General features: G+C 41.8%; 1 protein-coding gene across 2 annotated transcripts in view; it reads right to left on the bottom strand.

Annotated features, from left to right (window-relative positions):
* Positions 1–3,469: 3,469 nt before the first annotated feature.
* MCMBP (minichromosome maintenance complex binding protein) overlaps positions 3,470–23,211 on the bottom strand; it is a 31,369-nt gene continuing 11,627 nt past the window's right edge. For both annotated transcript variants that reach the window (XM_075935357.2, XM_075935358.2), the window contains exons 9-16: positions 19,584–19,756; positions 17,127–17,250; positions 14,767–14,884; positions 13,860–14,025; positions 5,977–6,110; positions 5,044–5,208; positions 4,383–4,471; positions 3,470–3,856 (exon numbers count right to left, since the gene is read on the bottom strand). In XM_075935357.2, coding sequence (XP_075791472.1) covers positions 3,730–3,856; positions 4,383–4,471; positions 5,044–5,208; positions 5,977–6,110; positions 13,860–14,025; positions 14,767–14,884; positions 17,127–17,250; positions 19,584–19,756 — 1,096 coding nt within the window. In that variant the 3' untranslated portion in view covers positions 3,470–3,729. The remainder of the gene's footprint in view (positions 3,857–4,382; positions 4,472–5,043; positions 5,209–5,976; positions 6,111–13,859; positions 14,026–14,766; positions 14,885–17,126; positions 17,251–19,583; positions 19,757–23,211) is intronic.

Genomic DNA, 23,211 nt, shown 5'->3' with positions numbered 1-23,211 from the left:
CTAGTAAGTGGCAGGGAAGGGAGAAGTGACAGTGACAATCTGTTGTCCTTTGGGGTTTTCCGCTTCTAGAAAACTTGTATAACTCACCGCTTAACTTTTCAAAGCGCTTTGTGCAAACAAGCTTTTGTCATGAAAACTTACAGAAACTTATTGTCTGCTACAAAACAGGAATCCTCTGATCTAGCAAGCCACTTTGAAGCTCAGTTTCAGACAAGGGTCTCAATGAACAGCATTACTTGGAAGGTGATATACAGGTGCTGTACAAACTTGTTCTCAGTACTGAAAATGAACTTCATTTCAGACTTTCAGCACATGCAATTGTCTACAGCTAAGCAGAGAATTCAAGAAGGTTGTCTGACTACATGGTACATATATATGTAGTGTGGAGAAGTTTCTGAGCTATCCCTAACCAAACTGATTGTTTTAAGCCTTTTTGTGTAGACTGGAGTGAATCTATGTATTAGACCAGTAGAATAAATATGACCTCACTTTGTGTTGTCAGGAAAACTTTTGTCAAGTTAGTTATTTTTCCCTCCTCAGGTCTGCAATATTTTGAACAAACCTTATCTAAAATATTTTTCATTAGACTGGCAAAAGCATCAGAACTACCATTATCACAACTTATTTAATTAGCCCCAGAAATAATATTTTTTTTTCTCAGAAGTATAACACATGGCAGTATAAGCATAAAAAGGGAGTGCAGGTGGATGCTGGGTTTTTTCCCAAGAATTGAGTATCCAGAATAACTGAACAAATGGTATTTCTACAATAGCAAGTATCTTAGAAATCATTAATAGCTGAATAGAGACTGAAAATAGTAATAGTGAAAGAAAATGTAGAAGAAGCTTTTCCCCCTCAAGAAAAAGGGCCTTGTTACCATTTACCTAATACTGTGTTTCAGAAAAGCTTGTTGCATATTTACTCTGAATAGCATCTCTCTGCTTCAAGAGTTGGCTTGAGTAAATTCTACCTTGTGCCATGGTTGACTCATGAAAAGCTCATACTGATGATGTATTGCTATATACAGGCAGTCTCCGGGTTACGTACAAGATAGGGACTGTAGGTTTGTTCTTAAGTTGAATCTGTATGTAAGTCGGAACTGGCGTCCAGATTCAGCCGCTGCTGAAACTGATCAGTTTCAACAGCGGCTGAATCTGGACGCCAGTTCCGACTTACATACAGATTCAACTTAAGAACCGCAGGCTCCGCGGCTTTGCTCTGCTTTGCTCCCCGTCCCCCTGGTCTGCAGACCACGGGGACAGGGGAGCAAAGCGGCGGAACACACGGGCGTGTCTGGGCTGTCCGCTGCCCTTGTGCTCCATGGCTTTGCTTCCTCTCCCTGGTCTGCTGGAGACCAGGGAGAGGGAGGGCCCCGTTCCTAACTGCGGATCCAATGTAAGTCGGATCCGCGTAACTCGGGGACTGCCTGTATCTTTAAATGTACAGACTGAGAGCTTAGCCTATGTAGACTGTCCTTGAATAGCTGCTGCATGTTAAACTGGTTTCTGTTCAACAGTGACCTTTAACTGGATGCAGGTTGCATCATTGCTCTGCAAACTCCATGGATTATCTAAACTTAAAAGGCTGGGCCTGCAATTGAAACTCTTATTTGTCCCAGCTAAGGAGGATTAGCATCTCTTTATAGATGGATGTGCTTTGACCACATGCCTTCAACTGAACCATTCATTGCATCTCTCTACAGGAGAGGTAGGGAACCTGTGCCCCTTGGCTTGCCTAGATCCAGTCGCCTAAGGCTCAAGCCTTCCCCTACTCCCCAGCATTTGGGCAGCCTCTGCTGGCACTCCAGACCCCCCCCCACTATGAGGGATGGAGCATACAATCTACTTGCCTAGGGGGCAGTAGCCCCTGACTCAAAGGTTCCCCCCCACACACACACACACAACATTTTTCCAGCTGGGTGATAATGACCTCTCACTATGAACACTGCTGGGGGAGGTAGTGGAAGCGAATACAGACACTTAGTGCTTTAAGGAAAGATGTCTGTCACCTTAATTTTAAATTAGATCAACAATAAAGATGGGTGGGCTAGGAGTCACTCTTGAGAGTGCAATGAGTGAAAATTCATATTCAGGGTAATGTAGGTGAAATACACAATAGGCTATATGTGTATCCTGTCTTTCCTACCCACTTACAGGAACCTGCAGTAAAGTCAAGTGATCTCATTCTTTTCCACAAAGTGTATTTACATCATTATAGTATCTACCCTTTAGGACAGTTATAAGTTAGGTATAAAGTTATGTGTATATACACTAGTAATAGCACTAGAATAAGCTGTCACTTTTATATTCAAAAGTAAATGGCTGATACAGCATATGCATGGTGGTCAATAACGGCCACAGCTCTTTAACTACATAAAATTTAGCCCTCACTCATGGCTGAGTAGTGCTTACAAGTTTAATTGATCCCCATTTAATCTTTCTCAAAGTGCCACAAGGGGATGTCAATTGCCAGGTGAACTTACAAGATAGACTTCATTTTGTAACTATCAATGAGAGGTTGTGAAAAAAGCTACAGCAGTTTCTTAAACTACTGGATTGGTTGTACAAGAATAAAAAGTGCAACTTCTACCACTGTCTTGATGTTATGCATTGGAAATGCCATTTGCAAAAATCAAAAATTACTACTGGGCCTAGAGGGACTAAGGAATTTTGGCTTTGTTTGATCAGAAAGTAATACCCTTTGCCTTTTCTGCTGCTGAAGATGGCATATGGCTTATTCATTGCTGCATTCTGCCTTTTTTACACTTTGCACCTATGTCAGGAAGTTGTTGAAACATAAGGGTTACGTCTAGACTGGCAAGATTTAGTGCAAATACTCTAAATGCAAGAGTTTTTGCATTTAGAGTATTTGAGTAAAAGAACATCTATACTGGCATGTGCTTTTGTGCAAAAGCATCCATGCCAGTGTAGATGCTCTCTTGCACAAGAAAGCTTTGCTGGCCATTTTAGCCCCGGAGCGGGAGCATCAGCGTATTTGTGCAAGAAGCCCTGATTTCATACAGTAGAAGGTCAGTGTTCTTGCGCAAATACTCATGGCCAGTGTAGACAGGTGGCAAGATTTTGCGCAAAAGCACCTGCTTTTGAGCTAAATCTTGCCAATGTAGAGACAGCCCAGGTGGTGTTTTTACTCTTTGGAAGATGTTTTGAAGAGATTATCAAGTGAGCCTATTACTTCAGGAAGCAATTGTGGTAGTTAAACAGGTTTTCCTTCCCCCCACATGTAAGTCCACTTCCCTCACAAAAAACCCTTGTCACAGGATTTAAATACAGCTGCTGTGTTGCAAGAGCAAATGCCGGAGAGACAGCCAGCAGTTTAAGACTTTTACCCAAAGAGCTGCAACCTATATCAGTAAGGCAGTTGAGTTGACCTTTCCTAATGTAGAGTTTCTCCTGTGGCTCTGGAACCTGTGCCCACACTTGACTTCACAATTAAGTGCACTTACACAATGTCAGTATTAAACTTTTAATATCAAACAATTTGCTCATTGTTAATTCTCATTACAAAACAAGTTCCAAAATTTCATAAAATCAGTGAGTTTCAGCATAAAGACTAAATGGGTTCCGGTTTCAAGGGTAAGTGTCCATAATTTTTTTGGTATAAGTTATCTACAAGAAACTGGTATAAACAGTATCCTATTCTTAGTGCTGGCTTCACTTAGACAAACCTTTCATGTTCATAGTCACAAGTAAGCATAGTAGTAGGAGGGAATTAAAGTTCATTTCCGTTGACACATTTCTGTTGCTGGAGCCTGGCTTTACATAAGGCTTCCAGCTGTTTTGCTCTTAGCCACCGCTCCCTTGACAGTGTTGTCTGCCCAGCACTGAGAGAGAGAAACCTGAATGGGCAAAAGCAGAAGTTAATCAGAAATCAGAGCTACCTTCTCTTTCATTGCAAAGCTCAAAAGGAAATAGCCCTACTATCAAAGGAAGTTACAGGACTGTCAAGCAGCTGTCAGTCATCAATTGACAACATCTAACAATTCCAGCAGTAAACTAAAATTAGGAAATGGCATTTAATTGCTGTGACTGGCAGCAAAGCCTCCCACATTCTCACTTCAACCTTCCAGTGAGGTCCTAGGGGTAGGCTAGAATACTCAAGAAGCAAAGGCTCCCAGGGGTAAGCAAGCAGAAGTCTGACAGTAGAGTGGAGGACACAGTCTCTCACTGCAGTGGTCACGAAATAGTCTTGGTTCTACAACTAGCAGTTAATCAGCATATCTATGGGAATGACCTTAACTTAGCCCTATTCTTCCTGCTTGTGCACTTTTCTTTACTTCCACACTGAAAGTGTGTCAGTGGGAGGAAGTTATATCCAGCTGTCACTATTGAAAAAGCAGGTTCACTAGTTTGAAGGCTGCTCACCTTGCTACAAGCAGAGTTCTGTGAAGGTCATCCGCTGTTATGCTCTCAGGGTCATTCTTACGCATTTCTACGAAGTCTTCTTCTACGGCCTACATTAAAACAATACATTGGTGCTTCTTGCAGTGAACACAACATATTGCAATAAATGAGGAACTTGAAAAAAGCCACTGTGATAGGGCTACAAGAATAGTATTTCATGTTGCCCTGAAATTATAAAATTCCTACAAGACTCATACAACTTCAGGCAGGGAGGCTAGGTTGAGTCCTGTTTCCAGGGAAGTGAGTATTTCTGACAAAGGCAATAAAATAGTTACTTTCTATTTCAGAAGGTGTCTTAGATTCAAGACTCTGATCTTTCAAAGGATTTAAAGCTTTCACTATTATCTACTTTATAAACCATAGTCTTTGTGCCTTTTGCTGAAGTGCTTTAAGCAGCAGCAAACCTTCACAACAGAAACCCACCCAAAAAAACACCTCCCAGAGCGCTCAGAAGAGTCCAAGCCCACCCAAAAAACCACCTCCGAGCGCTCTCAGTAGAGTCCAATACTACACAGAGTTAAGTACAATTACTGATAGTCCACTGTTCCAAGTGCCACAGAATTACTTCTCCCTAGTAGAAATCAACGTTTTATATAGTAGGTGTAAGTGAAGCCTTCCATACCTTGGTAACTTCATCAGAGATGCTGTAATCCATCAGCCGCAGCAGGCTTAAATAGATGCGGAATTTGTTGAGCATGGATGGCAGCACTGCTGTGAGAAGGCTGTTCATATACTCCTCCATGTTTGGTGGAATTATCTGTGGCTGTAAATGGACCTGGCAGTCTGACTGAAAAACAAGAATTGCACATCATCCCTATCCCCACGCACAGCTGGCCTGTTGCAGTAGGATAATTATGATTTCAATACAATGGTGGAAGTTAGTGTCGCACACATTATCAATGAAGATCAGATAAAATCAATTTAATACCAAGCATAGCAAATGAAAAGCTCTTTCCTGAAGAACTCCCAGTCTGACATCTCACTGTTCATCTTCCTGCTTTGGAAGAGAACACTTTCTCTTTGAACAGGCATCTATCACAATTTTAAGAGAGGAAAGGCTCAGTATATAAAGTAGGAAGGAGGTCGTCAGTACAACAGTGCTTACTCATACATAAATACAAGCCATTCATAGTTTTTTCGGTATGAATTTGAGATGGTTCTTTCTTCACTACAGCCAGGAAAGGCCTGTTATTGCATGGGAATGAGATTTCTACACACTAAATCTGCATCTACAATCTGCTTTCATTACCAATGCTATGCCTACACTCTAATTTTTCAGCCTCTTGCAGCCAAATATATAGCAGGCACCCCTAAGACAGAGAAATTTTGTTGTACCTGTCACCGGACAGTTCCTTTTTCAACCCACTGTCACCGAATACAGGTATTCTAGATGCATTGGCTGGAACACTGGAATCTGTGTCATTGCCTGCCCACACAGTTCAGTGCAACAGGATCATTTGCCTGACATCCCTCACTTTTGGGATTGCAATGCCCTGTTTTCATTAAGTAGCTATCAACTGTAATTATCCCCCAGTTCAAGAAGATCTTGCCATACCGGTAGGAGTGAGCGACCCTCTGACGTGATAAGTACATTAATGTTGCATGGGAATTCCATCTGGTGGTAACTGAAGTCATAATCCACCTTCTGCCAAGTTATCAGGTTACCCAGTGCTGTCACATTATGTACACCTAGAAAAGCAAGGAAACAGACGCAAATAATCACCAGAGTAGAAACTGACTTTTCATTCAGGGTTTAATTAGCAGTTGGCAGAACCTGTAACTTGGTCATAATGGAAACAGGTTTGTTACTTAAACTCAGAGGTGCTAACAAAATCAAGAGCCTCTGAAGGATTTCAGGCATAAGAGATGACCTGGTCTAATAATCATGTCATTTATGGGAAATATTTATGCAGAAAATTCACTAGAGGGAGTACACTGTGGTTATATGGGCAAGTGAGTAATTTAGGCCATCCCAAATTAATAGGGCTAATGCTTTATTCCAAATTGCACCATTGTGCATTCTGGATATTTCAGAAATGCACTTAAAATGTTGACTGACTGACATATTTATGGCTATGAAGCAGTAGTGGTCAAACTGTGGCTCATAAACCCTACATAGCTCTTTTACAGTTAAAGTGTAGTTTTTGATGGCCCCATTCTCCACCTACTAGACTGTTAGGAGGAGTTTGGGATTTCTGCCAGCAGCCGGAGGTATTGGAACAGTTTTTTTTCAAGTGAGGGTGCTGAGAACCATTGAACCAGACTATAAACCCTGTATACAATGGAAACCACGTCAAGTGGGGCGGTATGGCAGCACTCTCCCACACCTCTAATTCCAGCCTCTGTGTCAGCAGGGACGGGGTACCTGGGACTTCAGCCCCATGGGAGGAATCTGCCGGGACTTAAGTGGGAGCAGAGCTGAGCTCCTGAGCCTGAAGCCCTGAACCTTGGCAGGTGTACTGTGGCTCTTGAACTTGTGAAGACAGTCGTATGTGGCTTGGAGGGTCAGTAATTTTGGCCATCCCTGCTATAAAGTCTAGGGACCACAGATAGCACTGGCTCAACTGGCTCTTCATACTATAATAAAAGGCTCAGAACCTTAACTCTTCTGTATCAATCTGCCCTTCCCCCAGACAAACAAATCACACATGCAAATATTTCAAGTCATATCCCAAGACTACACAAGATCAGGAGTCTTTATCCAGCACCACTAGCAAAGGCACAAAGCTTCTGTTTGTAGCCCAACTAGCAATCAGATACTGGACTCAAAGCTGACATTTTAATTCAATGAACTGGCTGAGGAAGATGCCCATTTTTCCTAGCTTCAAAAGGCCCTTTGCTGAGGCTACCTTCTCCAGCAAGTTTAGAAAGTTAGTTTTTTCCACCCTTTGTGACATTAGCCAGGCAGGAGAAACCTTTTAGCATGGAAGGAAATGCAGAGATTGCTGGGAGTGACATACCCTATAGCCTCAAGGATAACCCAGCAATATTTGGGACCCAGATGCTGATTATATGCATAGTAATGCACTGCACTGGCCCTCAACAGCTGGGCTGGTGAGTGAAATTTAACAAATCTTTTCATACAACATTCATAAACCACAATTTGTTCTCCACAACTGGCTGCATAGCTGCAGCAAGCTAGATTGTGATAGTGTTACTTTGAAACAGCATTTGTAACAGCAGAATAATCACTGTTTTGCCAAATGTTACTCTATTACAAACCACTCTCTAAAATGAAGAAGTCCATCACAGAAGCCTAGTATGGTGTCACTATGCCTTGGTAAAGTCTTAAAGGCCACATAGCTTGGTGGTCTGGCAATGAGTTTGAGAGACTTTTTATTGTCACTGTTTAGATTTTACACCTGAAGGTCTCTAGTAAACAGAACATTAAAGATTGTCAAATACCACATTGCACTACACATGGTAACACAGATCTAATGGCTTATATGAAAAATGGTGGTTTTAGGGATGTAAGCAACTAGTCGACTAGTCCTTTGCTGCCTGAGGGGGCGGGGGGCAGAGAGGAGAGCATGAGCCAGTACCCCTCAGCATTGTCTCCACAAGGGGTAGGGAAGTAGTGGTGACCAGGCACAAGCCAGGAATCAGCTGATTCTTGGCTTGTGCCCAGTACCAGACTCTGCTTTTTAAATGTATTAAGAGCCTGTTGGCTCTTAATAGATTTAAAAATCAGAAGTGCGGTGGTGGTGGTGGGGACCGAGCGCGAGCCAGGCCAGCTGATTCCTGGCTTACACTGTATCCACCCCACTGCACACTAGCTTTTTAAATGTATTAAGAGCTGATGGGCACCGGCAGCTAACCCTGATGCAGCTCCCCCACATATTGACCAATCAATGGAAAAATCCATTGACTAGTTAATTAACCTATATTTAACATCCCTAGGTGGTTTGAGATCCTAGCGAACTGATACAACATCCAACACATTACCACAACTCACCAAGAACGAATGGGCACGGGTACAACTATTCGCTCACACTAAAAAAGGATCTTGTTCTGGGTTCAGGTCCTTTTGTAGATGAGGGATAACTTCTATTGTGTTTGCCCCCCCCCCCCCCCCACTGCTCCCATTCTATGTAAAAACAGTACTTCACTGTGCACAGCTGGCAAACCAGCTTTGAACAAATTCTCTACATTGCTTCCCTCCATTTCTTTGCACATTACTTTTAGACTAATACACTGGTACTTTACTTTTGGATAAGAGATCAAATCACCTTCTAAAATGCAAATGGAGAAGAATGCCTCATTGCATAAAAGGTGCATTAGATTGGCCAACTCAAAGGAGGAACAGCAGAAAAATTAATCAGTTCCTCTCTTCTGTTTACCATCATTAGTTCTCAAATTATTGCTAGTTTTGATTGAAATCAAACCCTTTTATTTTAAAAATTTAGTAAGATGCTTAAAAATACAAACCAGAAAAGACCAAAAATTGAAACTTTTAATTTAGATTGTTGAAATAGTGAAATCCAGCTGATAAATCAGATTTCACTGAACAATAACATCTGTGCCAAATGCTTTGCATCTTATAGTCCAGCAGTCATTAACTATTCTTTAAAAGGATGGCAAATTGTGCTACATTTCTTTCTTTTGGCACTGTTTCCCTCCTCATTACCTTAGTTCTTAACCATTATCAACTTGAAATCTAAACTTGGTTACTTCAGTTAGAAAAACAGACATTTAAAATGGTCTATATTCTGTCGGTCTCGTCTGTTCAAAATATGCAGATTAATACTTAAAGTTCCCTATTATTCCACTGTTAACGCTTGTAAAGATGATGACAAGTGATCAACAGCTACGGACTCACTAGACAAGTGGTTCCCAAACTTTCTGGCATCACGCCCTCCTTTTTGATTTTTGAAGAACCCTCACATCCCCCTTCCCAATAGCAGCAAAACTTATCACCTTGCACCCTCCCCCTGGAATTTCTTCACGACCCCCAGTTTGGGGACCCATGCACTAGAACATATCTTAATGGTGCTACTTAAGATCATGAATCAGGACTGTTCTTGATGTCACAAGCTCCAGGAAAGATAAGGTACAGTTGATTAGAGTGCTTCTTTTAACACATTCACCTTTACTTACTATTCATCTGTATTCCAAATCAAAACTGCACCCGCTTGCTTTTACAGACACATTGCTTTTGGTCTCTTATCTGACCTTGTGCCCAATCCGATGTTCCCTACCTGAACTTGAAAGATGGGGATGGGAAGGAGAGAAAAGTGAATAACACCCCAATAGTATGTCCCAGCTACCTGCCTGTCTCCCAGCTATCAAATATCTTTTCTTCAAAGCTCACCTTAATCATCCCTCTTTTTGTAGGTAATGATTCATTGCTGCATATGTAGGACTATAAGCAAGATAAATAATTCTTCCACTCTACTCAACACTAATAAGGCCTCAACTGGAATACTGTGTCCAGCTGTGGGTACCACAGTTCAGGAAAGATGTGGAAAAAGTCCAGAGGAGAGCAACAAAAAGGATTAAAAGCCAAGAAAACATGACCTAGGAGGAAAGATTGAAAAAACTGGGTTGTTTAATCTTGAGAAGAGAAGATTGAAGGGGAGCATGATACATTGTTCTACAGGCAGTCCCCAGGTTACGTACAAGATAGGGACTGTAGGTTTGTTCTTAAGTTGAATCTGTATGTAAGTCGGAACTGGCGTCCAGATTCAGCCACTGCTGAAACTGATCAGTTTCAACAGCGGCTGAATCTGGACGCCAGTTCTGACTTACATACAGATTCAACTTAAGAACCCCAGGCGTCCCCAAGTCAGCTGTTGCTGAAACTGATCAGCGGCTGATTCCAGGAAGCCCGGGGCAGGGGCTTCCTGTAGTCAGCCACTGGTCAGTTTCAGCAGCGGCTGACTTGGGGACGCCTGGGGCAGAGCAGCTGGGGTGCTGCTGGGTTGGTCCAGTAGCGCCGCCACTCCTCGGCACTACTGGACCAACCCAGCAGCACCCAAGCTGCTCTGCCCCAGGCGTCCTGATTCAGCCGCTGCTGAAACTGACCAGCAGTGGCTGAATCAGGATGCCTGGGGCAGAGCAGCTGGGGTGCTGCCGGGTTGGTCCATTGGCGCCCAGAGCGGCGCTACGGGACCAACCGGCAGCGCCCCAGCTGCTGTACCACGGGGGCAGCGGGACAGCCCAGACGTGCCGTGGCTGTCCTGCTGCCCTCGGGCTCCGTGGCTTTGCTCTGCTTTGCTCCCCGTTCCCCTGGTCTGCAGGCCAGGGGGACGGGGAGCAAAGCAGAGCAAAGCTGCGGAGCACGCGGCCAGCTGACAGCCATGTCCGCTGCCCGCGTGTTCCGCCGCTTTGCTTCCTCTCGCTGGTCTGCTGGAGACCAGGGAGAGGAGGGCCCCGTTCGTAACTGCGGATCTGACATAAGTTGGATCCGCGTAACTCGGGGACTGCCTGTATATAGAACAGGACAAGTAGTAAGGGACTTAATGCAATTTAAGAGAGATTTAAGTTAGAGATTAGAATAGACTTCCTGTTAGGGATGGAAGGAACTAGTTGATTGGGTAGTTTGGTAGGAACTCGACTGGTCGCTTCCCCCCACACTTGCTGCCTCTATCAGAGAAAGGCAGCAGGGGGGGGACCACAAGCCCGTGCTGGGGGAAGCCAGCTTAAAAACCAGTTCCCACCCCCAGCACCATCTCCCCAGGGAGCAGGGGAGGCAGGGTATGTCTAGACTGCATCCCTCTGTCAGCAGAGGGATGCAGATTAGGCAGGTCAACATTGCAAATGAGGCAGGGATTTAAATATCCGGTGCCTAATTTGCATAAAAATGGCCACCACATTTTGCCGACTCAGCACTTTATCAGCAACAAGAAGCAGTCTAGAGGGGTATCTGTCAAGAAAGCAAGCCTTTTTCGACAGATCCCGTAAACCTCCTTGCAGGCCCCAACTGACAGATCCTGTAGGGATAACATATCAATGTATTGAAAATGATTCCCCCAAATGGAAGTGACTCCTCATAATTTGTTCCCCACAACTTAAAGTGTTTAGATTTATTATTAATTCTTATTATTATTATTTGTTAAGATTGTTAAATGTTTAGATTTACTATTATTATTGCCCCTTTAGAATATAATGCATTAGGTCATGTGACTTAGAACTGTTAAGAATATAATCCTATGTAGCCAGAACCAGCCCCCCCGCTGTGTCCCAGGGCATGCTCAAGCTTGTGCAAGGGGCTGCTTGAAATTGACATTGCAGAGATACATTGTAACAATGCATTGTCAAGCCACTAACACTATGGTAGCCAAGCCCTGTAATTGACTAAGGGCATTGTTACATAATTGACACCCTTCTCTTTAAAACATTGTAACTTTACTCAGCACTCAGAGAATGTTTTAAGCAATACCACCCAGAAACTTTTGTAACTACAACTTTTATTATTATACAAAATACTGTATGGGAAACATTAATTAGGGAATGTATGTAAGAGAGAGAGAGTGCTTGGACGATGAATGAATGGTTCTGAGAGGTGCCAGCCTGAGAATACAGCAACAAAGGGCTGAAGAAGGCGTCAGGTGCCAGTGCAACCAAAAGGTGTCAAGTGGAGAAAACCAAGTACTGGAGATCCACCCGATGAGATCACTGATGAGCACCTGGCAGCCACCCTGGAGACATCAGCATGATGCAGCAATTTCCATAGACTGGCATAGGAAGAAATTCCTATAAGAACTGGACTAAAAAACTATGGAATCAGAGTCCAAGGTTCTGCTGCCAGCCTACCAGGAGCTTCAGATGCGCATCTGATCAGGACTTCGCTCCCCACTACCATCACTTGTGTACAGAGTACCTGGCCAGTATTCTGTCACAAGAAACTTCCAGGCTGGTAACTATAACAAATACACAGAACCTGAATGAATGGATGAATGAGTGTTTATATGTATATGGGTTAAGTAGTTAAACAACGTTGTTTGCTTCTATCTTCTCTTTATTTTTTTATTATTATCTTTACAATAAATGTGGCTTTTTGCCTTATCCCCCTCATAAGATCCTGCTTGCTTTTATTTGGTACAACAATCCCCCTCTAGACTGCTGCTTTTTGCCAACGAAGTGCTGAGTCAGCAAAACGTGGTGGCCATTTTTATGCAAATTAGGCACAGGATATTTAAATCCCTGCCTCATTTGCAATGTTGACCTGTCTAATCTGCATCCCTCTGCAGACAGAGGGATGCAGTCTAGACATACCCGCAGGGAGCAGCGGGGAAATAGCGCAAGCAGGGATTGAAACAGTCCCACTCACACTGGTCCCACTGCTGCACCTCTCCTTTTGGAATGTTCAAGAGCCGCCTGAGGCTATTGTACATTTCAAACGTAGAGGCACAGAGGAGAACCCGTGTGCAGTGGGATAGCAAGCGCCCCCCTTATTGACTAGTCATTAGCTGATTAATCAAAATTTAACATCTTTACTTCCTGTCAGGGTGGTTAAGCCTGGAATAAATTATGTGGGGAGCTTGTGGAATCTTAATCATTGGAGGTTTTTGAGAGCAGGTTAGACAAACACCTGTCAGGGATAGTAAGATAATACTTACTCCTATGCCAAAGGACTGGATTAGAAGGCTCAGAGTACCTTCCAGGCCTCCATTTCTTTGATACACAGAACAAGTCAATGCTTACAAGAAGAATTTTGGAAATCCATATATACACAAATGAAAACTTCTTGCTCCTACACAGTAATAGGGGTTTTGTTTTTTATTTTAAAAAAGCTAAGTGTTGTAGTGCTCAAAAGAGTCAGCTATGTAGCCAAGGCTTGTTCTGTCTTCTATTGAAAATGTATGATAGAGATGGTGGAAATACAGTTCCCCACACTGCTCCACTTATGATTCATCCAAGATCTGGAAAGACCACTTTTATGAGGCAATAAAGTAACTTAGGATATAGCTTCATTTAATTCCTGGCCTTTTCTAGTGAGTGCAAGAAAAGTCAGTTGTTCAGGTGTTCTTGCAATACAAAGGCCAGTGAACTAAGAAATCAGACAACAGTATGTACTATTTGCGCCCTCTCCGATATTTTAAATGCTCACCTAACGGGAAAAAGATTCCTAATTACCTACGTACTTCTTACCATCTATAGGAGCTCTACCAATTTTTACCTGAAACAGCATACATACGACTTTAAATCAAACAAAACTATCCAAATGTTTGTTTATAGTAAAGCAGTAGTAAGAGAAATAAAATGCAACCACCTCACTGAACAGTCAGCAGGCACCTCTCGATAAAAAGATCTAAGACTGAAAATCTAGTCTGAGACATGAACCAGTTGTGGTATCTGTGGTCAAGGTGGTTTCCCCCACATAACCTAATGATCTGTATCAACAAGTTTAACTATTACCACATAAACATCACCATATGTCTTAATACATCAGCTCAAAGTTCTATAGGCTGGACAGGAACACAATGCGTTGCCTACCTGTTGTGTCCAGCTGTCCTTGCTCAAGCAGGGTCTCATCTATCACAAGGGAAGTGTTACTGGCCAGTTGCAATACTCCGCTCACTAGGCGGTTAGCTGTGTAGTCCTTGTGTGGAATAAATCGTGAGTGATTCATGTTTTCTATGGTCATTTGCAGACGATAGGACTGGGAAGTGCAAGGAAAATTGTTAGCTAAGTAGACAAGTCTCCACCTGCCTTTGTATGTAAAAGTATCCTACTTTAACAGGATCAGTAAGTTTAGAATTCTGTACTATGTACAAAATTGGACAATTAAATGGAATACAGAGTGAACACATGTAATCAGAAGTTCCAAAACTATTAAAGGAAACCAGAATTTCAAGGGCAAAATAATTTTATGGCAAGTTAAATTTTTAAAAATTATATACAGCTATGGGAATAGCATTAATAATGTGCTGCTGTACTGCAAGTTACCAGTCAATATGGTCCCTGTTCAAATTATTGTTTTCACTGTGCAAAATACCAGAATATCTTCTAGGAATTTGTGGTTGCTGGAGAAAGAGGGGAGAGGGAAGAAAAGAAGGGGAAAAACCTAAGGTCTCTCTAGGATGAAAGTTGAATCTACATTTTAGTTGTTGGCCTAGAACTTTAACCAGGCAGAAGGAATCTGCCTCAAACTGAACTTTCAGCTTTGTTTGAAAAATACAACATTAGACCCAAAAATCACTGCACAATCATAAAGACATTAAAGCAGTGGTCCCCAACCTTTTGGGGCTGCCGGGTATCCGGGGGCAGGGCCGTGCATGCATCACGAGCCTGGGGCGCAAGAATGGCTTGGGCCGGCCCTCACTCGGCGGGCGCACATAAATGCCCTGGTGGGCACCGCATTGGGGACCACTGCATTAAAGTATACTAATGTTATTCTTACTGCTGGAACAAGCTGCTGGATAATGCGGTATATGTGCTCTGTGAAGATGCTATTTCTTGGACAGCCACTCAAATTGACTGTGAATTTTCCCAGAGGAAGCACATCTCTTCTCGCATAGCTAGACCAAAAAAATAAATAAATAAATAAATAAAATAGATCAGCTGAACATTTAATACCTATTTATAATCAAAACACAACCATAAAAAGAGCCACAAGCTTGTGTGAACTATCACCCTGGTCACTTTCCTTATACAGTGTCCCTTTTCTCACATCCTTGTTCTCTTTCTTGGGGACAGTAACTGTTTTCCTGTGTGTCTACACAAAGCTAGAATATATTGGGTGCTACTGTCAACAGATGATGGCTGGCACATGTGAAAATGAATTTTACATCAAGATCAGTGACAGAACCATAGGAGATTTAGGAGAGATTATGACTAATGTAACGGGGTTTACAACTTTCCATGCAAGGCAGGAAAGGAATAAGGAGTTTAAACGGAGTCTTTTTCAGTTTGGAAGTGACAGAGTGCATATGTAGGAACCGGGCTATTGGGGAGAAAGATGACTAGAGCAGAGTTCCCAAAAGAAAGGGGAAGATTTTACAGTTGGTTGCTTCATATATAGGACTGCGTGCACACCAGGACTGAGTGTGACCTAACTGGAAAAGATAAACAATTCAGAAGGCACTGCAGTCTGTAGAGACTATTAGAAGCCTGGCCAGAAAACTGAGGCTGAATGCCACAAAAGGGCAGATTGGTATAATCTGACTATAACAACAATGAAAACAGAAATCCAGTTAGACTATAAAATGTCCTATTTACACAAACATGCTTTATGCCACTGTGATTGCTTGGCCTACCATGTATTCATACGGAGTACTAGGGTAGAATAAGTTATTTGAAAAATGGCTATGTCATTGGGCAGGTATGACACCCACAACATTGTTGGTGTTCTGTGCTACACACAGTCTGTGGGTTAGAGGGGTACCCCACACTGAACAGGGCTCCCCATCTTTGCAGACAGGCTCCGCAATAGTGTGGAAGAGAAGGTGGCAATAGGTCACACCATCCTTACAGTAAATTAACTTTAACAATAAAGGTTTTGACATATGTTGCCAATCAAAAATGCTCTTGGGAGATATTTCCCGTGTTGAAATCAAAGGGGATATATCAATTGGAATGGTAATATATAGGGGTGTTGAATTTAATTTAATCAACTAGTAGATGGAATTTCTGTTGATAAGCAGGGGAGCTGCAGTGGGGTGAGCCACAGTGGGGTTAGCCCCAGGAGCTAGCCCCGCTGCGGCTCTGCCTTTTAAATGTATTAAGAGCCTGCCAGCAGGCTCTTAATACATTTAAAAGGCTTCTGTGCGGGGAGAGGGGGGGGAGAAGAGAGAAGGGGTCCTGGAGTAAGCAGGGAATCAGCTGTCCTGGCTCACACCAAATCAGACACCCCCTCCCCCACTGAACTTCTGCTTTTTAAATGTATTAAGAGCCAGCAGGCTCTTAATACGTTAAAAAAGCTGAGGAGCAGCGTCTGGGACTGGGAATCAGGAATCAGTCGATTCCCAGCTCATGCCTGGTCCCCGTTACTCCCCTGCCACCTTCGGAGATGGTGCTGAGGGGAACCGGCTGTTAAGTCGGCTCTCCCCAGCACTGGCTCTAGCTCCCCCTCCTTGCTGCAGCAAGGAAGGAGGGGAAGTAACTAGTCAAGGGACTAGTTGACTATCCAATAAGCTTATGCTTATCGGATAGTCGACTAGTTGCTTACATCCCTAGTAATATAAAGACCATAGATCCCTATAATATTACATCCCTATAATATACAAATTAAATCTCTATAATATAAAAAAAAAATCATAAAGCTTTTGTCAATGTACAGAGAGCTCCATGTGCAGCCCAGAGAGATAAATAGGCTGAGAACTACTGCTCTAAACTCTTAATGGAAATGTAGCAATAGCATATCCTGCTCCCACACACAGATTAGATAGGAAACAGGACATCCTCATTGGTTAACTATGTATCACTTGAGGATTTTACTCTAATCCAAGGACATAATTAAAAAAAACAATGGTCAACAGAGAACAGAAGTGGGAGGGAATCTGTTAACTCAAATGCTCAAAAGGTATTAAGCTTTGAAATTAGCCTTGTTTTAAGATCTATTTGGACCTGTGGACAATCATCTCTGCACTTGTGCCTAAAATAAAAGGGGGTCCTCAATTGGAGCCCCTTTGGACACTGTAGGAATATGAATAATATTTACACCAACTCTACTGAAAATGTTAGAGACTGGCAAAAAATAGTAAGTTAATATTTTTTTAAATGAGCATATTAAGTATTCTCAGCTGGCATCTACGTACTTACACTGTGGAGATGAGATGCAATATAAGGTATTCAGCAGCCAGGCTGTCTCCTAAGAGTGCATGAGTGAGGAATCCAAGCAGCTCTGCTCTAACTGGTGAAAGTTCCATCATAAAACTAGAAACAACTGACAAGAAATCAAAGACAAATGTCAGAAATGCCCCGCATCTCTTCACACTCCTCGAAATGAGGCTTACCTTCTGGCACCCCAATCTCCTGCCTGAGATCACAATCCCAAAACCCTGCACTCCAGTTCCCTGCCCTAGTTCACAACTGCCTCCTTCACCCAAACTCCTTCCCAGACTCTATTCTTCCTCCTGCACCCCATCCCTTACACCAAGCTCCCTTCTGCACTGAATTTCCATCCCAGATGTTGCACTCCTCTATTAATACCATGGAAGAGTGCGGCCCTTGACCACTTTCCAAAATCAAGTGCCCCCCCCACCAGAACTAAAATGCCCACCTGTGGTCTAGACCCCGTGAAACCTGCTTAAACCAGCACTGCTAGTCCTGCCACAGAGCCTAGACCTGAGAACTCTCAAGGCTGCCAATGCTCATGTTTTAGTTTTAAACCATGAATCTGTTCACATTAATGAATTTTTTTTTTAAAATCATAGGAGTGGTCTTATAAAATAAAAATTCACTTGCCACTTTTCCTTATGTTAACAATGCTGGAAAAATCAGTAGACAAATCTCAAGACATTTACCAAAATTAGTAAGTGAATGTAGCAGCGGCAGAGATTCGTAGATCTCGGGGTGTGTGTGTGTGTGTGTGTGTGAATTCCACTCTGTATGTATTCTCAGGTGTGTGTGTGTGTGTGAATTCCACTCTGTATGTATTCCATTTATTCCTTGGCCTCTGCCACCTATGAGCTACCATAGCTCTTAAAATTACTATCAAGTTGAGTTCTATATAGACATACACATGGACACATCTTAAACTCTCGGGAAACCATATAAGTAAGAATGTGTATTTTTGGTTTTGAAGCCAAACACATAAACACCACTTTCAATTAAAAATCTGAAAGGGTTCCCAAGCTGATACTGAGCCGATCATACTGAGAGAGGCAGCATTTACTAACACGACAAACTGATTCATAACTGTATGCTGCTGCTACATTCATGTACTCATTTTAGTAAATGTAACTTGCAGATTTATGCATTTTTTCTTCCAGCCTAGTTCACAAATTGAGTGCCACTATGATCATAAAGAAAACCCTTCTCCAACACTGCCACAGGCTCCTAGGGGAGAAGATAATGAAAATAAGAACAGGAGCTATATTCTAACAAACTGAAATGTGGTAAGTCAAAGGATCATCAAATTTAGCTTCATACTTTTCTTTGCTCTAATCCTCAAACTGTTTTTCTGATATAATATTTAGTGTTCAATGTTAAGTAACTTATTTTGCATGTTCATTTCATGGAAAAAAAAATCAAGATTTTTAATGATAAAATAGAAAAGGTAGTGTATGTAGAAGAAAAATATAGTTAATGAAATTAGAAAAGTTCAGAAAAATATAGTTCAAATAATTAGCTCTGGCTAGAAATGAAGATTATTCTCAAACATTAATAATACAACTCTTATTTATTTCCCAATAATGATGTTTAAGGAGATGCCCTTCATCTCAGATGGAAGCAATGTAGCAGTCACCATAGCAAAAGCAGGATTTTTTAAAAATTAAAACAGGAATATGAGAAGGAATTGAATCCTAATAATCAATTTGCTGAATAACTGCTGACTTGAATAGACGATCATCTGCTCAACATTCTCTTAGAAACCCTTTCAGATTTTTAACTGAAAGTTTTATTATATACTGGGTTCCAAAACCTACGGCTTTCTAAATGCTTGAGATGAGTAGTACATACGTCTATATAGGTCTCCACTTAACAGTATTTTAAGAGCCCTGGAAGTTCACACACAGAGTTCAAGAAACTCATAGATGGAGAGGAAAAATTCTAATAAGAAAAAACAGAAACATGCCAGTTTGTGGTGAATGTTTAAGAACAATCAAATGGGCAACTAGCCACATACATTTTCTTTTAAACTTAGCTTCTTTCACGCTCCTTGAGAGTACAGACATTCACTGCATATTTTATATTCACAAGGTCATAGTTTAAGTACTTCAAATTTGCCTGCTTAGCTAACCAAAAAAAAAAGTACAAGCTTAAAAAAAAATAAAGCAGCAACTCATTTGAAAATGAATACATCTTGCAATTTGTGTTTTAGTAAGTTGAGTTTTCAGACTTACAGAATAAAGTCTCTGATGATGATTAAACACTTATTACCATGTCTGAGGCAACTCAGTATAAAGTAATGCAACTCCCCCATTCCTACCTACCATTGCTGCATTTTCCTGACAACAAACAGTTACTTGTTTATAGTAGGGAGGAGTACAGTGCAGTCCAGAGTGAACTAATCTGTGATAAAGCAAGGTTCCATTTAGCAGTTCAGATACTTACAGCTTTTACTCTCTTCTTCATTAAGGCAGGCAGGCAATAATGGATTAATGTGCTGTAATTTCTGTGCCAAAATCACATGGATTCTGGGAACTAACGAGGCAGGAGGACTACGTACTCTCTGTTCTTCTACTGTGTCCATACACTCCATAGGATCAAGTGGTGAGGAGTTCTCCCTAGTAAATGTCACAATTAAACTGAGCTTAAAAGACACTCTATGCAAATTCCACTCGTCAAAATGAATTTGGAATCTATGCTACTAATGTTACACAAACACAAGTGACATCCATTCCTTGCTTCAGTTTACTGTAGTCTACATTTATACTACTATAAATTAGTGTTGAATTATAAAATCTCAATTGAAAGATCTTAGATATTTATAAAAAGACCATAAATACCAAATACAGTAAACTTTCGATAATCTGGCACCTTTAGGACCCAGGGGGTGCTGGATTATCAGATATGGCAGAGTACCAGAAGGGGGGCTATGAGAGGTCTGGGGTGGGGTCAGCAGGGAACTGTACAGCATGGGAGAGGGCGGTGCTGCGGAACCAACCTGGCAGCACCCCAGCTGCTCTGCCCCCGGCTTCCCCAAGTCAGCCGCTGGTCAGTTTCAGCAGCAGTGGACTTGGGGAAGCCAGGGGTAGAGCAGCTGGGGTGCTCTGCTCCAGGGATTCCCCAAGTCCACCACTGCTGAAACTGACCAGCGGTGGACTTGGGAAAGCTGGGGGCAGAGCAGCTCCAATTGTCCAGCTGGCCAGAGCACTTCCAGGTTCCAGTTGGTGCCGGACTATCAGGAGTGCTAGACCACTGGATGCTGGACAATTGGAGTTTTACTGTACATGAAAATCTTATGAACTGACAATAGTTTTGTAAAGGAAGCAAATTCCTAAATCTTTCCATCATTTAAATGAGCCCTGCCAAGTATTCTTCATGGTAACAGGTTTCTGTTCAGCAGGTATCTAATGTAGATATCAACATTTGAAAAAATAAAGCAACTGTGTCAAGTAAAGTCTATCTTGTGTAGCTACAGACTTCCACAAGACTGCCAGATTATCAGTCTTGGACACTTCAAAATTTTCTATGCAGCCACAGAACATGTAGTGCAGATGCAAACAAAAATTCCCATCAGCATGCCTCAACCTTACTTGGCAAAACCACCCTTTGAGAAAACAGGTGGTGAGAAAACAGTTCAGAGCTGCTGACTATTCAGTTTTCAGTCTGAGACGTTCCAAAAGTAGCTCCAATTTTTTATTTTAGTCTTTCAATGTAAACATTGGAATAAAGAGACATCAAATAGCAACAAATTTCAGTCACTACCATCTTGAATTGGATTTGCATCAGAGACAAAAGTGAAAGGCTCTATTAACCTACTACTTCACAATCCATTTGATCATTTTCATGGCCAGAGGGTTTTAAAACTGGTCAATTTAATATTTTCAGATGGCAGTATAATTGCAGGGGCCTGACATAAAAAGGAGCGGGAGGAGTGGGGTTCACAAAATTATTGTTGGGGTGGGAGCGGAAATTGCAGAATTACCACTCTCACTTCTGCTACCTGCAGAGCTGGACTCTGAAGGCAGAACAGCTGCAGAGCTTTCTGCAGCAGGAGGAGATGGATCTGATCTCCCCTATGCTGCTGGGACTGCTTCAGCCAGGGCCAGGCAGGGGAGCAACTGGACTTTCTCCTCCCCAGAACAGCTGCTCTGGGAGGGAGGGGGAAGAGGGAGAAATCAGAACCACCTTCACCTGCAGAAAGCTCCATAGCAGTGCTGCCTTTAGCTGGAATGAGTGGGAGAAACTACGGGTCAGCCACAATCTACACGGATGATGCTCCCAACTCCAACAATCCTTGCCTCCCCCCCACCATGGTACAAAACCCCATTCTATAATTCTGCTGCCCACACCCAACATCACTCACTATTCACACCTAGCAATTACTTCCCTCTCTCTCAGCTCCTCCCTTACCCATGAGACTCCCTTAAGCCATAGAGGTACTACTGAAGGGTGCAGAAATTCATTTCTGTATTGTAATTTAATAAATTATTACTCAAAGTTCTGTATTAAAAATGCCTAGTATGGAATCATAATTATATTGTGCAATTTGATGAATAACGTGTAGAATTTTGCAGAATTTTAAAATATTGTGCGCACAGTTTTAATTTTTTTAGTGCACAATTCCCCCAGGAGTAAATATCTTACTCTTCAAAAGTGGCTAATATAATTCAAAGAAAGAAACAAGGACTCCAAGTGGACAGTCATAAAATAACATGTCTTTTAGGGCAGTTTTCTCCCAAATCGCATCAGTTAGGCTACATCTAACCTACATCCCTCTGTCGTCAGAGGGATGTAAATTAGACATTTCAAAAGTGCAAATGAAGTGGGGGTTTAAATATCCCACACATCATTTGCATAATCGCGTCATGGCACTGTTTTGAACAAGCGCTATTTCGAATCTGAAACCACTGTTTGTTTGTTTTTTGACAACGGGGAGCTTTTTTGAAAGATCTTGTACTCCTCAGAATACAGGATCTTTCGAAAAAGCACCCCATTGTTGAACAAACACATCTAAACGCATTTCAGTTTCAAAATGACGCTTGTTCGAAACAGTGCCACAACACAACTATGCAAATGAAGCGCGAGATATTTAAAAACCTGCTTCATTTGTGCTTTTGAAAGGTCTAATTTACATCCCTCTGACAACAGAGGGATCTAGTTTAGATGTAGCCTTATCATGGTGTAAGCCAACCACTACCAGGCTTTATATTCTTTTTATTATTTTTTTTAATCTAATGTTACTTTAGACTTTTTCTATAGAGTTGTCTAATCATTTTTTTTCAGATTTTACTAACCTCTTGATTTGTCTACCTACCTAATCTGTGGCAGTGAGATGTACAGATTAATGGTGCACCACATTAAAAGAAAACATTTTCCTTTAACATTTTAAAATCTGTTGTCTTAATTTAATTGGAGGCTCCCTTGTCCTTGTATTCTGAAGGTAAATAAGAACATCTGATACAATTTCTTTATACCATTCAGTATTCTGTATAATTCTATTATGCTCCTACTTATTTCCTAAGTTAATGGTCTTAATTATTTCATATTCTCATATGGAAAGTTTTCCAGATCAACTCATTCTTATCTTACATTTGGCTATACTTTTATAGGTATTCTGTAACTATTTAAAAAAAATTTTTTTTCAGCCAATTTACTTGGTCTTGAAATAAGTTTCTGTAGTCAATTTCCAAGAATTATCTAGCACTCGGTGGAAAAAAAAATACATTTGCAGTCCTCTCACGCTATGTCTAGACTGGCATGATTTTGCACAAATACTTTTAATGGAAAAGTTTTTCCGTTAAAAGTATTTGCGCAAGAGAGCGTCTATACTGGCATTTGCTTTTGCGCAAAAGCATCCGTGCCAGTGTAGACGCTCTCTTGCGCAAGAAAGCTCTGATGGCCATTTTAGCCATCAGGCTTTCTTGCGCAAGAAATTAATGTGGCTGTCTACACTGGCCCTCTAGCGCAAGAATACTTGTGGAAGAGGGCTTATTCCTGAGCGGGAGTGTCAGAGTATTTGCGCAAGAACCACTGATTTTGTACATTACAAAGTCAGTGTTCTTGCACAAATACT

Source organism: Pelodiscus sinensis, chromosome 8 (genome assembly GCF_052426305.1).
Source record: "Pelodiscus sinensis isolate ZL-2025 chromosome 8, ASM5242630v1, whole genome shotgun sequence".
Taxonomy (NCBI): domain Eukaryota; kingdom Metazoa; phylum Chordata; order Testudines; family Trionychidae; genus Pelodiscus; species Pelodiscus sinensis.
The sequence above is the reverse complement of the archived record's forward strand: the minus strand, read 5'-3'. Positions and strand labels throughout refer to the sequence as shown.